Below are 17,046 nucleotides of genomic sequence, written 5' to 3'. Positions count from 1 at the left end.
TGGTTTAGATGCTTTGGGCACTTTGCCACTGCTGATCAGTGTCAAAGTGCAAGTGCTCCCTGAGTATATTGTTATTGTAATTGGTTATCCATGATTGGCATATTTGTATCACCAAGAAGTCCCTAGTAAAGTGTGCCAGGGCTGGTGACACAAAATGCTACTAGTGGGCTTGCAGCACTGATTTTGCCACTCACATGAGTAGCCCTAAAATGGTGTCTCGGGCCTGCCACTGCAGTGCCTGTGTGCAGTCTGTGAACTGCCATGTCAACCTGGCCAGTGTCCCTATTGACCAGGCCTAACCCTTTCCTTTCTGTACACATTGGTCACCTCTATGGAAGGCCCAAGGTACCCTCTTGGGCAGGGCGCAGTGTATGTGAAAGGTAGAGCATGTACTTGTGCAGGTGACATGCTCTGGTAGTGAATTACAACCATTTTCGTTTTTCACTATTGTAAGGCTATCTTGCCCATAGGCTATCATGGGGAATGCTGGCTACAGTGGCTATCTGCATATCTTCCCATAGGAGCAAGATAGGGCATAAACGTCTAGTATCCCTGAACTCAGAATTTAATAACACATCTTTTAGGAAAGGGTTTTTTTTAATCCTGTGTTTGAGAACAGCACTTTTAGAAAGTTGCTGTTCTCTTGTCTGACCTTTCTGTGTGCCTTGGCCTGTTTGTGAATTGACTGTCTGGTTTGTGAGTGGTAGGGGCTGGGTGGCTCCCAGAGGCTGAGTGGGCCATCCCTGGGCTGAATAGCTCCATCTACATCTAGAGTGGTGGGAGGGGGTAGCACCTGGGCCTGAATAGGGCTGTACCTGCCTTCCACAATGCTGGCTCCACCTCCTGCTGGGCGGCTGACGACCCTGCCCCTCTCTTTGAAAGGAAAGGAGAGGCCAGGAAAACACAGTGCTCAAGGAACACCCAGAACTGGTTCAGACCGGGCTCAGAGCCCTCCTGCACGAAGGGAACAAAGACTTTAAGGGGTTTAAGTATAGGGTCCCAGACTACAGAAAACTAGATCATTCTGGAATCAAGAAGGAACCTCTGCCAAGAAGAAAGCTGGAAGACTGAAGAAGGAAGACTGTCCTGTTGTGTGCTTGTGGACTGACCTGCAGCTGCTTTGCTGCCAAGGAGAAGGAAAGGACTTTGCTTTGTGCTGTGTCCCCTTGCTTGAAGGAATCTCTAAGGGCTTGAGAAGAGCTGGCTCCCTGTTAAGAAGTCCCAGGAACAAAAGGACTTCACCCCCAGCTCCCCTGAACTCTACTGAGAGAGTTCTGTCCTTCCCAGAGTGCTTGGGCCAGTTGTGGTGCCTCTGGAAGTTGTACCTGTGCTTGGGAAGCTGGAAATCAAGATACAAAAGAGTTTCTGCAAAGTTTCACGCATCACTGGCTTGCGAAGATCGAGATCTTCGCAGCGCCTGTTGCCGCTGCAAGAACCGACGCATCCTTCGCTTGCGGAACGCATAGCTCCGGTGCGGGAAAAGTACCATTGCTGCGAACATCATCACAGAGCCTGTCGCCACTGGGTGAGATCGTCGCACCACCTGCTTGTGGACCCCATCATGTCGCTGCGAGAGGCGTTGCAGAGCCATCACATTGAGGGGCCGCAAGAGGAGAAGATCAACGCTGTGCCGCGCATCGCCGCCACACCTGAGATCGTTGCTGTTCCGATGATCGTCGCATTGTACCTTTTGCGCCCCGCTGCCACCGAAAACTGTGGACCCGTATCCACACAAGGTATCGCATCCCTCTCCATACGGACCGGAGTCATCGCAACACGCCCACTGCGTCCCGCAGGGTTGCCGCATCGCCTCCCCAGGGTCTCAGGAGTGACACATTGCTTCCTTTTCAACGCTGCAGCTTTCACTTGGAACTTTTGTCGCATCTAAAGGTACTGTTGGCTACAACGAGACGCAACTGAGGATTATTTTAACGCAACCTTAAGAACTCTTTTTAAACCATATTCTTGAACTGTGTATGTTAGATATCTGTCATTTTGGTCTTGTGTAGTTTAGAATAAATACCTTTATTTTTCTAAACTGTTGTGTAGTCAGTTTGTGGTGTTTTCACTGTGTTACTGTGAGTGTTGGTACAAATACTTTACACATTGCCTCTAATAAGCCTGACTGCTCGTGCCAAGCTACCAAGGGGGTGGGCAGGGGTTATCTAAAGAGTATATCCTTCTTACCCTGACTAGAAGCAAGGGTCCCCATTTGGACATTGGTACCTACCTCTGCCAACTAGAGACCCCCAGATCTAACAGGTGCTGTTTATTTCACCTCAGAAATTAAAATAGCAGTTTGTTGGATTTTAGTTTGCGCAGTGAAAAGGAAACCACCCTCTGGAGCACTCTCTGGGCCTATGTGACAAGCTTATGAGGACCATTTTAACATTAATATTTTGATGTTGTGTGCAGTTTACAATCAATGTGTGTTCTTTTTCATTCATTTATTTGGGGAAATTATTCCCTTAGACCAACAACTAAATAAAATAAAAAATATCCAAGAAGACTTAGATCTTTGATTTTTAAACATCACTGATATTGCCAACACAAACTAACATAGGTGTTTTGTATAAATTGTAAAGGGTGAAGGTTTCACAACTGTGTTCTCTTGCTTTGTGTTTATTGTAGTACCAGGTTTTCCCTACCCTGCTGCCACCGCCGCTGCTGCCTATCGAGGGGCACACCTCAGAGGTAGAGGTCGCACCGTTTACAACACGTTTCGTGCTGCAGCACCTCCTCCTCCAATCCCAGCCTATGGCGGGTGAGTGTATCTGTCAATATTTGTTTTCATTTCAACCATGATTATACACCTTACCTCTCAAGCTAGACCTGTGAGTGTGCTGCATGCTAGCCACGTCTCCCCACTAAATGCAACTCAGCATGCTACTAACCACAGTACCTGCAGTTGTGCACATTGACTAGAATAGTGAAAAATGACTGCAATTTGTGCTGTTACTCGTTGATGCCTTTTAGCACAGTGTGTGTCACATAACGTTATGTAAATTCCCACAAATACCTAGTCTCACAGAGCTTGAGATTCTGTAATTGTTAAAGATATATTGCCAATGACTTCAAGCATCTGGTCATTAAGGAGGTTGGATGAAGCTGTCCTGTATTAAAATATGAACATGATTTGGATTAATAAATTCAACTTACAGTCGAAAACTTGACTCAGTGCTTTGCAAGGAAAATAACATTAAGCGATATGTTAAGCTGGCTGTCCTTTACACTGTCTAGGTGTATCATGCTGAACGTATCAAGAAACCTCCCACTTCAAAGTGTTTTCACTGCTAAATTACGACACACATTATTGAAAAACATTCACATTGCAACTTGATTAATTCAAAGTAAAAGCTATGAAAAGTGTCAATATATAAGTAGTGTCGCTATTAAAGCTTCTTTGTAATTCAATACAACACAAGTCACAAGTTGTTTGTTCTCGTTTGGAGCCCATTCCCTCAATAAAGTGATATATATGAGAGACACTGAGTATAATGAAGCTTAAATGCACTACTTCAATAGGCATTTTCCCACAATAATGTCATTACATTGACATTGTTAACTAAAGTGAAAGTAATTTGATGTGATTAATAAACTAGATCTGAAACAATTAGAATGATATTCGAATTGTTAACTTGAAAACACTTTTTGGGTGTCCTTTTCCCAAATTGTGAAAACACTTGCAGAAGCCATCTAGTAACAGGAAGAGGAGGGTCATCTTGCTCATGAAGTGACATGTTACACATATTTTCCGGAATTCCTTTAAAAAGAAAATGCAATTTAGCAAGCATTAATAGACTTACTTGAGGCCAATCAGTATATTTGTTCTGTAAAATTATTTTGTTTCTGGATGTCAAATGACACTAGAGGACCACATTCCTCTATATGGTTATGAAACTCCTTGATAACTTGCAATATTCATATAAGGTATGGCAGGGGATATTTTGTCTCATATATTATGAAAGGTGCACCAAAACTAAGGATAGTTTACAAAAATCCCAATTTGTCCTAAATACATGCCTTGATATGAGCACCTTGTTGTGATGATTTTGTATTTGTCTTCTCACATTGTCACACAATTATGCACTTCCTCTACTTGAATGCTTTGGTACTGAGGCAGATACAACTCCATTTCATTTCTGCTATTATTAGATTTAACAAATAAATATATATATATAAGTATTGTGATCTGTGAATAGTGCTACTGCTCAAATGGCTGATTGAAACACCAAATTTGTCAGAAAGCTATATCTTTACCCAGAAAGTGTGCTTTTTGTGATATGGTGTAAATCAGTTCAGACATTTTTGCGACATGAAGACCAATACTTACATATATCTGGATGGTTGGGTTTGTGGACTCTCGTGAGAGTCCCTCTTGTGCACAACTTCAAATTATAGGGCTACCTGATAGGCCTAGAATGAGATCTTTCCCATTGGCCTCATCATTTCCTCAGAACTTAAGAGCTCCCTCAACTCCGGCAACATAAAGAGCTGTTCGCAATATTTCCAGAAATAATGTGGCTGCCATTACAGGACACTGGTGACTCAGTCCCTTTGTCCTAAAAATAAAAAAAGAATACAAGGAGGCAGGTTAGGGGCACCATGACCACCTGGGGCTTGTGGGGGTGGGAACTCCCATAGAGCCCTGCGGTGTTAGGAAAACAAAAAGTGGGGTGCTGGCTTACCGCTGAAGGCTGTGTGCAGCAAAGGGTTGGTCAGCCACGGGGTGTTGTGCACAGGGCCTGACTTCAGATCAGTGGTTAAACCCCTGATGTGAATGTCAATCAGTTGCCTGCCCACAGGGTGTTGGGCAAAGGGCATGGTCATAGGTAGATGGAGGTTGGCATTGTTACGTAGGGCAATAACGTTTTTACTCCAATTTGCGAAAAGCTGGAAATTCACTAAAAACAAAGGCTAAAGTAATGTCAGTTATGTAGGTTAACAATTCCTTTACATTCAGTTAGTAATTAGCTAAAAAATTGTTAAAGTGACCTTATAGTTAGGTGAAAATCTCAGTTTAAACATTATATCTTAAATCAAAATTAAACCCTAAAATTCCACAGGTATAGTAAACTCAAGAAACTGTAACTCACACCCTCTCCATGCACTACTTATGACCTAACATATCAAAACACTCACTACCAGTTCTATGACAACATTGATAACATCACTTTCGACAACTGAAATGACTGTGCATTGCAATTGCATGTTGCGAGTTGGTTTCTTGAGCTTAAACTGAGATTTTCACGTGACTATAATGTCAATGTAACCTTTGTTTTTTCCAGTGAAGATAGATAGATCGATAGATAGATAGATAGATAGATAGATAGATAGATAGATAGATAGATAGATAGATAGATAGATAGATAGATAGATAGATAGATAGATACAGAGACAGAAACCAGAAAGCCAGCCAGACAGCCAGACAGACAGACAGACAGACAGACAGATAGATAGATAGATAGATAGATAGATAGATAGATAGACAGATAGATAGATAGATAGATAGATATATAGATAGATACAGAGACAGAAACCAGAAAGCCAGACAGACAGACAGACAGACAGATAGATAGATAGATAGATAGATAGATAGATAGATAGATAGATAGATAGATAGAACTTCATTGACTCAAGGTACCCCTCCCATTCCTCAAAAATGGTAACATATACTTCTTTTTACACATTTGCATATATATTTTATATATACAGTTGTATATATACCTTATGTCATGTTTGTTATGCTTTTTAGTTAGAAACATAGATATTTAAACAGAACCAGAGCACAGTCTCCTCGCATAGGCACTTCATGGATGATTTGCAAGCCAGGAGTTCTGAGCAGGCTTAAGATAAGCAGTGAATGAACCCTCTGCCTTAAGCACATATTCCTACCTCCTTAAAGCAAATACAACCACACGTGCAGTCTAACAAAAAGGAAGCCCTCAACATGTAACTTGAAAGTAAAAAGACAATAAATGTTCTCATTGGTAGACCCATGGTGTGCAACTCAAGATGTGGAAGCAATAAAAACAACCCTCTTTTCCCATTCTAGCACGCAGTGAAGAACACAGAATTAAACAGGGAAAATAACTCTCTGGGCAGGATTTGAATGTTATCTAAAAAAGCAAATACAGGCAAATGTAGGCATTGATATCCTGACCCAGTTAAAAGAATCTTAACATTTTTCTTTGAGACATATTTTTCCATTTTCTTTCCAATTTTTGAAGTGGCTTTTTACTTAACAAAAATGGTAGCCATCAGGCAGGACTAGATATTTGTTGTTATCCCTAGTGTGACATTTCCTTTTTCACCTCAGATATATTGCACTTACCTGCTAACAGGTTAAGATAATATGCAATCAAATACATTTATTGTAGGGTTAAAATATAGCTCTGATTGCCTCGAAGCTATGCTGGATTCTTAGATCTGTGTAGCTTGCTATACAGCAGTGCTTGCTGTCCTTCCTGAGAGAAAAATCCAGTTGTCATTCTATTCTTATTCATTTACTGCAAGAATATATATGTATTTAAATTGTATATTTCTGACAGAATAATAAGTGTAATTCAGAGTAATCTCCATATTTTTTTCTTTTATTGTCTAATGTTTTTCAAGTAATTACACAATATCCAGTATTTATAATATCTCCTAGAAGAGGTGAGATAGTATGCTCATATACTGTATGGCTTTTTGAGCTGCCCAAAAGTTTTGCTTGGGTTAAAATACAAACTTCCATTCATGTGGATGTCATTTTGTATTTTTTTTAAAATATGTAAATGTTAGATGTTGTGTTTCTAGGATAGTGAGTAATAATATGAAAGAAGTGTGCTCCGGTATTGTCTAAAAGGCATGGGGGTGTTCCTTTGTGAATAGTATAAGTCTTATTTGCGCTATCCTTGAATCACTTCATTTTATTTTGATTATGTTTTTACATTTTCCCTTCAAAACGTAAAACTGTTCTAGATACACAACAGAGAACTAAATTAGCGGAATAAATACAAAGGGGCAGATCTATCATTATTTCATGCAGCAAAGTGCAACAAGCCACTTGCTGCGCCGTGTGAAAGAAAAGAGCAGAAATGTGCCATATTTACTGTTGTATGGCATATTCCTGTCCATTCTTAGCGCTGGCACACTTTTGGCTGTCTACTGCCCATGGGGGCACCCTTGCGTCTTGGTGCAAAGGTGCTTGTACTGTATGTAGACACCTCCTTTCATAAAAGCAATTCTGAGAGGCATATTATAGGAGGTACCTGCATGTATTAGTGGGTCAACACAAATAGCATGCAAAGAATCAAGTTAAGGAGGCCCATTGAATTAACTAGCTTTTCAGTACCCATTAACACCATCAGTGCGGTGCAGATTTACCCTGTGCGCTGACCATCATCGATTCCCATTGTCCATGACGAGCTCAGCTCGTCATGCGTGTATGAGAGGTGTACCTCATGACGAGCTGAGCTCGTCATGAGCATCGAAGGGGTTAATCATGAGAGGAGAAATAAATATATTTCTCCATGTTATGCCTCACCTAGCGAGACGTAGCATTTTGAAGCATTCCCAGGGCCACCTCTAATGGTAAATATGGGTATGTGCCAAAATCAATAGGTATATTCGTGAGAACACCAAGCTCTGCCCATGGAACTCCTCCCTGCTGCATAGTAACGCAAGGCAGTGAGTTGCACTGCCTTCAGTTACTCTAGATTTATGAAACCATACAGGGCCATGCCAAGTGGTCTTGCGTAGCTTGATAAATCCTATTTAGCTTTAGCGTCGCCCTTGCGCCCCCTTGCAAGGTTGATGTAAAACCGAAATAAATCTGGCCCAAAATACATTAAGACTGCATAGACTGATGTGACCCAGAGGCATTGGTCATGAATTATAGTGAGTTGATCCTGTGCAAACAGGAATTTGCCGAGGAACATTATTCTGAGTTGTGTAATAATGATTTCACCCTGCCCCTGACACACCCCTATTTTCCTTTTTTGCGCAGTTTTTTGGCGCCCAAACAAAAAGTCCTGAGGATTTTGATGCAATATTCTTCCTTTTGATTTAAGAAGCTAGGAATAAGAGGTATTTAACCCCTTGATGCTCATGACGAGCTGAGCTCGTCATGGCCTTTAGAACGCTCGCACGCTGGGCTAATTCCCCTGCTGTGTTGAGCGTGCTAAAGAAACGGGTGCGGCTGTGACGAGCTCAGCTCGTCATGCGCACAGGAGCACTGTAGCTCATGACGAGCTGAGCTTGTCATGAGCATGGGAGCGCTGCGCGCGCCACCCCTCCCCCCAGCACAGCAGGGGAATGTGCCGAGCAGGGAAGGGGTTAATGACTGCTATAAACATTAAACATTACTCACTATTTTGCACTGCTCGGAATCAGGACCAGGACCAGAATCACAACACAATCCACTTTTTTCCCTTTAAACATGCAACGATGGACATAATTATTTGTCAATATTCACTGAAAGTCAAAAGGGGCCAACAGATATATTTGTTAGCAAAATTGAAAACAGTTGGCAAAGGAAAACATTGGTAACATTTATTTATGCATTTTGCAAAGTGCTTCCATTATTACAGCAGATATTGTCGTTTATATGACTTTTTGTGGAATTGTTTGCACACTACACTGTCTGTGATTTCCTTTCTTTCAGTGGCAAATTATCATACTCATGCACACAAAAGATGAATTATATTTATACTTTTCAGGACAATGCTGACCATACTTGTACATTGCAAGGAGAACTCATTTAAATTCACAGAAGCTCCATTCATTTATACCATTGTTGTCTCATGTTGGGAACACAATGGACAAAATAAAAAACTAAACTCCAACCTTTTACATGTTTGTGAAACGTTTTGTTTTTACAAAAATATAATTACAACATTATTAAAGATAGCAGGGTATCAGAATTCATGATCTGTTTAAGCATTCTTCTTGTGATCAGCATCAATTGTTTATTCTTCTCTCATTAGATTTAATTTGTTTTATTTTATGGTAAGCACTAGTGGTTAGTAAGGGCTATCACTTTCAATGCTAAACTCCTGCAATCGTTTCTTGTACCACCCATTTATACTTTTGTTTCTCTGATGCATGTTTTAGAAATTAAACAGAAAAACAAATACATTTAGTGTCATGGCACTTTCATATGTCTCTTAACATTGGCATCGAATCTTTGCATTCACTGCCATTTTGAGGGAAATAGGCAGATCAAGGTACCCTACAGGATCCGATTGTCAAGAGATTTACCTACAAACGTCCATCTTACAGACATAAATAGTCTAATTCACAAAGGTAAAGTTAGACCAAAAGTCTAACTTACACCAAAGTCAAAATACAAAAATGGCACCTAAGCACACACAGTCCAATTTGCATTTGTTGGTTTTTGTCCTTGTTAAGTTTCAACTTCTCTGTAGTTAAATCCAGTCCAAACACAAACGGTACATACATTTTTATTTAATTCAAGATCCCATCCAAGAACATCATTATTCATAAACAGCACAGCCTGGATTTTTTCAAAGCTGTTTCAATGAACAAACTTTCACTGTGTTTCACAGTCTCATTAGAATTCCAGTAATGTATTAGTTACTTTTTTGGTGTATTTTGTGTGTCACTGGTGTGTGTGTGTTGCGAAGATGCTTTGCATATTGCCTCTGGGATAAGCCTGACTGTTCTGCCAGGCTACTACGGGGGTGAGCAGGGGTTATTTTGGGTTTGTAACTCCCTTACCCTGACTAGAGTGGTGGATTCTGCCTGGCTTAGGTGCATAACCTAGCCAATCAGAAACCTAATTCCTAACACTGTGCAAGGTATGTTAATCCATAACATTGGTTAATATGATTTTGTGAATAATGACCCTGAAAGGATATATAGTGAGATATTTTATGTGCAATGCATTTTAGTTTTTGCATTCCAAATTATTGTGCATGCTTCAGATTATCCTTTTATAATTTGAATGACATATAACGTATCAAAACCCCATCATGGGTATGAAGCACTGTATAAATTCTGCAGCACAAAACAAAACAATAATGGAAAAAGAATTACCACAGGCAAGAAAAGATTAAAACATTACCAACAGCCTTTTCCCTATTAAGATTTATTAATTAATTAATTTATTTTGTTATTTATTTAGAAGTTTTGTATAGCGCTAGCTGGACCCAAGGGTATCAGAGCGCTTCACAGCAGGTACAGTTATGAGCAATTTTTGGCAAAGACAAACATATGCAGATTATCAACTTAAGAGCATTCAAAAACAAAGTTACAATACAGATCTTCAGGCTGAGGGGTATCAGGTGGAGGAGTTAGTTGTCTTTCCTAGAGTCAATTGTGGAATTCACGTTGCAGTCACGAGCGCTCAAGGAAGAGGGCTTTGAAGAAGGATCTTGAATTTTGGGAAGGAGGTGGTCGTTCTGATGTGGGGGTGATGGAGTTCCAGATCTTAGGTGCATTTCCTGCAAAGGATTTGTTTGTGGTTTTGAGTTTCCGTGATTTCAGTGGAATGAGTAGAAGCGTGTTGGAGCTTCTGAGGTTCCTGGACTGGCCAGCCCTTTTGAGTTTGGCGGCCAGGTATTCCGGTTTACCATTGTGTAGGGCTTTGTGCGTGAGACAGGCTGTACGGAAGCTGGCTCATTGGTAAATGGGGAGCCACTTCAATTCCTTGAGTGCCAGAGAAATGTGTTTGAATTTCTTAGTTCCTGGGACCACTCTTGCTGCGGCATTGAGGGTGGTGGTTAGGGGACCTAGGTGGGATTTTGCTGTCCCGGTCAGGGCTGCGATTCCGTAATCAATTCTGGAGAGCACCAGTGCCTGGGTGGCTTCTTTAAGATCTTTCGGGGGGAGGAAGGGTTTTAATTTGTATAGTAGTTTCAGATTTAGGAATGCACTTTTGGCGGCTTTTGAGATGTATTTTTTCATGTCCAGTTTGGGGTCAAGGGTAATACCTAGGGATTTCACCGAGTCCTTTGGCGCAAAGGCACTATTGAGGGCATCAATGGCTTTGAGCCATTCTTTGATTTGGGGGTTTTCATCTCTGTTAGAAATGGGAGGATAGGGTTTCCTTCAGGCCACAAAGCAGGATTTTGAGTTGCGCTTCCATAAGGTTAACCTGAAAGAGCGGGCATTGAATTGACGGTACTAAACTGGTTTGCCTCCATTCTTCTCAACTGCATGCAAAGAATAAAAATCAATAAGTCTGAGTCTGACCCCCTTCCCGTCAACAGAGAAGTTCCTCAAAGGTCAGTACTCTCTCCCCAACTTTTCAACATCTACATGGAACCCCTCACCACACTTCTCAGGAACTCTAACATCCCCTTCCACCTCTATGCAGACGACACACAACTTTATCTGGAAACCAGGTTAACCTTTTAAGGTTAAACTTAAGGCTTACCAGTGTGACTGAATTAGTGAAAAGTAAGGAATTATACCAAAGATTGGGATTTGAATGAGAGTCAAGTCTTTAATCCAATGAATATTCTTTCATTCAAATATTGCAGTAGTTTTCCCCACAACTCAATCAGACTGGAAAGGTTTGGTGATTTTTTTAATTTATTTACGTTTTAAATGTATTTCAGCAGCTGGTTTGTTGCAGTGTAGTTGAGCAGCAATTGTTGCAAAATTGACAAGAGATATATACAGATTATAAAGTATACTTTTCATTTAATACACAATCGGACCTATGTTACCTCAAAACAGGTAGATTTTTGTATGCTTGTCCAACTGCCAACTTAAAGGAATATGAGGTGAAAGTACTCCATTTTAATTTAATTTAATTTGCGGGTTTCTAACGCACTAGAATCGACTCCCGAAGGAGTATCTCTGCGCAATAGACCGCTGGGGAACCCGTCCTGGCTTTCCTTGTGAGATGGTCCCTACTGGGTATCTCCAAGGTGAAACCAGGCATCCCCGGCGTATGTGGGGGGCCGTTGTGGAGATGAGGCAAGCTAATGCCCAGAGTTGCCGAGTGTGATCCCTGGTTAGAGTAGGCACCGAGGTGAGAATTATCGAGTCCGCTGACCCTGGTCCATGACCCTGCCATGTCGGGAATCGAACCCTGGTCCCAGGCCGTCCTCTGCTCCCGGGTCTGCCGCCTCTAATCAGTGAGCCACACCACTCCATGGCAGGGTAAGTTGCCTCACTTCATTTGGCCATGCATCTTGAATGTATTTGAGGGAGAAGAAAGGGGCTATTAAAGGACTGTGATGTTTCCATTAAGGACATATGAAAGCTCTTGTGTTCAATTTGAATCCAAGATGTCAGAAATTCCATACATTAACCAGTGACAATTTCTCTCCTCTTTCAACTCACATTTCTGTTATATGCTAAAGGTACGTTGTAGGAAGGTGGAATCTGACTATATGGTTACCCAACTTTTTTCCTGGCGTTTTGCTGGTTTTTGACTTAGTTAGCCTGATCCCTGCTATTCAGGGCCCCAGACTATCAGCTTTCTCTATAAAATGGACTCCATGTACTTTAGGTACATTCCAGATTGGTTGCTGGGTCACCCTTGTGAGCCCCTATATAGTGTACCATAGGTACCCAGGGCGGAGGTGCACCCTAGGCCTACCAGGGGCTGCAGCATGTATTGTGCCACCCCTGGTTTGCCTTCCAAACTGACACCACAGGTCTGTTCACACAGCCTGGGTAAGGTGGTATAATCACCCCTTACTTAGATATAGTATACCTATATCTACCTTTATATATAGACACATATCCACCTATAAGCCACTCCTATGGTAGCCCTCGACAATCCTGGAGGCAGAGTGCTTGGTTTTATGTGCCCTAGCATGAGCTGAGCCCTTCTGCAGCTTTCGGAACCATCTCCTTATATCTGTTCTATGATATAGCCATACCATATACTCTTAAGTGCATTATAATCCTCGCAGTTAATGCTAACGTTGGTTTGGCTTTATCAAAACATGTTGTATAAGGTGACAAACACTTTGGAATACTACCCCCCGCCAATTCTGGCGGCGGTGGTAGCATTCCACCCTTCTACAGGGAAAAGACATGTATGTTACTGCTGTACCCGGTTAAAGTTAAACAGAGCCTCAGCATCACAAAATGGATGCTGCTGCCACAGACACGAGTCTGACCTCCTGTTGCTGGGGGAAACTCCAGCAAGGGTGGCCTGGACACTAGGTTTCCTGTCCATGGAGGTGCTAGCACCTCCCCAGACAGTGGTTTTGTGTATTGGGGCAGGGAGGGCTGCATTTAGTGGAAGCATCTAGACACTGCCTGGGGCACACAAGGTGCTCCATGCATAGCCCGGTTCAAACCAGTTGCTGGGGCACTCCAGCCCCAGCTCTGGCATGAAACTGGACAAAGGGAAAGAGGTGTAACCACCCCCTTCTCAGGTCCAGCCATTGGAGGGACCTAGTCAGGTAATCCAGCCCCATCCCTAGTATAAGTATAGGAGCTGTGTCCCCAGGACTTCAGATTATCCTGGAATGAAACTTTGATACAGAACACTTGGACCTTCGACATTTTATTCTGACTAGAAGATGGAAGACATCTCCCTTGTGGTCAAGGAGTGACCACCCTGTTCAAACAGGCACCAACAGCAACTTTGCGGGTCTGCAATTTCAAGGCTCCCACTGGAACCCGAAGACTCTGCGACTCAAGAATTGGACTTCCAGATTTCTCTGATCCGACCCACTTCCACAGCAAAGCTGAGACCCGTGGCGGACACGAGAGACGTGGGACCCGACATCTTGGACATCCTGCATTTTGCAACCTGCACTCCTTTTCTGAAGCCTCAGTAAGTTGTGCATTGGGGTACGAGAAGCCCCAGCCCCGAGCATCATTTGACCCGAAGCCCAGACCCCCACACTCCACGAGTGTCCCGTGGACCCCGCCTTTACATTTGTGCTCGATGCGTCTTACCGGATCCTTGCCCATTAGCTAGTGAGCCCCCTGAAGATGCCATCTTGAATCTAACTTGCGATCCTGGTTGCTCCAGGCTTGTCCAGCTTCCCAGAAAAAGAGAATTGCCACAGACCTTGCTGGTCTGCAACAGAGCCAATCTCGACATCCTGCATGGGTTGCGATTGCCAAGGCTTGTTGGGTCCAATCCGGATACAGATGCTGCAGTGATCGAGATCCATTTCGGGACAGCTCGAATCTAGCTCCTGGTCATCGTAAATGCCTCCTGGACCTTGTGGCTGAAGAGACAAACTCACCTTCTTCACCTTAAAGCACCCGACATCGCCTGGTTCCTTACTGGTTCCTTCCTGGTCACTGGCTAGTTACCCAGACTCTGTCCCCTCTGCTTGCAGGTTCTTCACATCTCCAATCCACCCTTGGATCCACCCGGACACTTTTTCTCTGGTCGCCTGCAGCACTTCTTTGCAGCTCTCCATAGAAAACGATGACGCAACCCGACATCAAAAGACACCTATGCACCTGGCTTCCGTGGGTGAGGTAACATGAGTACTCTGGTAGTCTCGAGGGTATTCACCCTCCTAGTTTCTATGTCTAAAAGCGTTCCGTCCTAGTCCATCCGGAAGTGTCCTTAAACTGTAACTTTGTAACTTTTACCAACTCAATAGAAAGTCAATGGGAGCCTGGGCCTGTTTTTAGACACTGCACGTGACTCCCGTGGGGCTCCTACTTCTTAAGCTTTGGTTGGTTAGCCCCAGCGATTCTACAGACCCTATGCCTGCTTTCTAACTCTCACATGGTACTTTTACCCCTTTCTTAGTATATGGTTAGTGAGACCCCTAGGGCATAACGTATACTGTGCACCCTATTGTGTATTAACTGTGTGACTTGTATTGTATTTTTACCTCTGACCTCATAAAGAGTGCAGAGGGTTGGTGTTTAGATTAAATACATATATATTTGATATTTACCTTGTGTGGTGTCCTTTCATTTGGTATTCAAGGGATTATATATGGTAAAACAACTTGCTTAACTCGCCTACTGAAGTCTTAGCCTGAAGACTGCTGGTTCATGCTACCACTAGGATAGCTTTCTATAAGGTTGACTTTACAACCACCGTCAATAAGGGTCGTTTAGACTGGTACAAGGGACCACTAGAACTAGTGGACATCATATGCCGGGCTAACTTCTCACATACGTGAACTGAAATAAAAGAGAGAGTATATAGTTACATTAATTGTGGTCAGCTCTTGTACGTGAGCTTCCATGCTTATCACTCACTATGATTCAAATGTAAGCAATTGAGACATTGTTGGTATTAATTGGCAGATGGTAGCCAGATCATTACAATGGGATATTTTTATCGTCTGAGTAATGCAGCTGTTGCCGCATTAGGTTCTCTTATTTTCAACAGTGAACTCTCAGGTGAGTCACAGACATCAATCCACACCTCATCCACTCACTTTATAGTATAAAATGTACTATATAATTGAGAAGCAGAAGTATTTCTTAGACATTAATTTAAGAAGAAATTTCAAGCAGAGCTGGGAGACCTCCAAATAAAGCTGTACAATATAGAAAACAAATCCAGATGCACCAATATAAGGTTGTAGGCATACCGGAAGACCAGGAGGCAGGTCAACCAATTACAAAGTTCATATCAGAACTAATCCTCAAGCTTGTGCTTCCAGACAAATACCGGAGAGGGGATTTAACCATCACTTAGGCCCATCGGGTTCCAGCAGTTTGGCGAACAATTGAGAAATATCCCCGAACGGCATTGGTAAATTTTGGTGATGTTCGGATCATAGAGCAGATCTTGTCACAGGCAATCAAGGACAGGTCCTTTACCACCACAGACAACTTCTCCTTTAGAATATTCTCGGACATGTCGATCATAACAGCACAATGGAGTCGAGAATTTGTGGGACTGGTCGATCAGTTTAAACATTAAGGAGCTCCGGCCGGCACTACCCAACAGTCTAAGCTTACAATCTTTTTAAAGGGACAGACTCACATATTTAAATCAGTCAACCAGGCAAAGAAGTTCCTCTGTTCTGTCAGTGAGGATGGGGGACGCAGAAGTCGGAATTTTTAAAGACTAGACTTTTTGTATTGCTGGGGATACGAGGTAGTTGGCTCAACACCACTTTTTGTTTTTTCTAGAAGACTACACAGAGATAAATGTTTAGTAGCTGGCGTTGGGAAAAATTCCAAATACAATTATGTGTATCTTGTTGCTCCCCAAGGGGAAGGACTCAAAGAGTGCCTTACCCAGGTGCTCATCTAAGGGAAAAGGTGGGCGCATGGGCGAAGGGGTCGGCCAGCATCTGGCCGACCCCTTCGCCCATGCGCCCCACCACCCGCCTGGTGCCCTACCCGTGATGGGTGGGGCACCAGGCGGGTGGTGGGGCACTTGGGATTTGGGGGTTTGAGAAGGGGAAAAACTCAGGTAGAAAACATTGAAGGGGCAATATCCCCTTGGGCCTATTGGTTGAAGTACTTTACAATTTTTCTTGTAGAGGCAGCACATAATTAAGGGGGTCAGAAATCAAGATAATAGAAGTGGGGTAGCCAATGGGGGCTATGGAGCCAAGCAATTTCTAAAGCTCTTAGTAAATAGAATTGAATTGCATTGAGTATTGCATTTGTAGTGCATCCTGGTGCTAAGCGGGAATCAAATAGAGTTCAGAGCATACATGAACAGAGTCCGGTCTCTAGATGAGGGTAAAGCACAGAGAGTCCGGGGCTGCAAAGATCCATGTTTTCAGAAGTTTCTAGAAGAGAAGTTCTGGTTCAGTGGATCTAAGATGGCAAGGAAGGAGATTCCAGGCTCTAGTCCTGAGGACAGCAAGGGATTTGCCACCCTTTGTCTTGTACCTGAAGGTAGGAGGTTTAAGCAAATTTGCTGATGAAGATCTGAGTGTATGGGTGGTAACATAATGTGTAAATTTGGAAGCTAGGTTTTTTTACCCTGATGTTATAAAGGCCTGTGAAAGTAATTAGCAGGATCTGGAAGAATACTCTTTTATGAATTGGAAGCCAGTGCAAAGTTGAAAGATCTGCTGAGGAGGAGGAGCGGCGGCACAATTTTAGTACCAGATGAGCGGCTGCGTATTGCACTGTTTGAAGCTTCCGTAATACTTGTTTGGTGGTACCTACATATAGACT

The 17,046-nt window shown here is 42.7% G+C and overlaps 1 protein-coding gene across 30 annotated transcripts in view; it reads left to right on the top strand.

Annotated features, from left to right (window-relative positions):
* Positions 1-17,046, top strand: part of RBFOX1 (RNA binding fox-1 homolog 1) — an 845,440-nt gene that overhangs the window by 650,085 nt on the left and 178,309 nt on the right. For all 30 annotated transcript variants that reach the window (XR_015300686.1, XR_015300685.1, XM_086941201.1 and 27 more), the window contains exon 9: positions 2,632-2,764. Coding sequence is in view for 28 of the 30 variants with exons in the window: in XM_086941201.1 (XP_086797327.1) it covers positions 2,632-2,764 (133 nt within the window). In the remaining 2 variants the exon portion in view is untranslated. The remainder of the gene's footprint in view (positions 1-2,631; positions 2,765-17,046) is intronic.

The sequence above is a fragment of the Lissotriton vulgaris genome, chromosome 10 (assembly GCF_964263255.1).
Source record: "Lissotriton vulgaris chromosome 10, aLisVul1.2, whole genome shotgun sequence".
Lineage (NCBI taxonomy): Eukaryota > Metazoa > Chordata > Amphibia > Caudata > Salamandridae > Lissotriton > Lissotriton vulgaris.
Note: the sequence above shows the minus strand (reverse complement) of the source record. Positions and strands in the feature narration are given on the sequence as shown.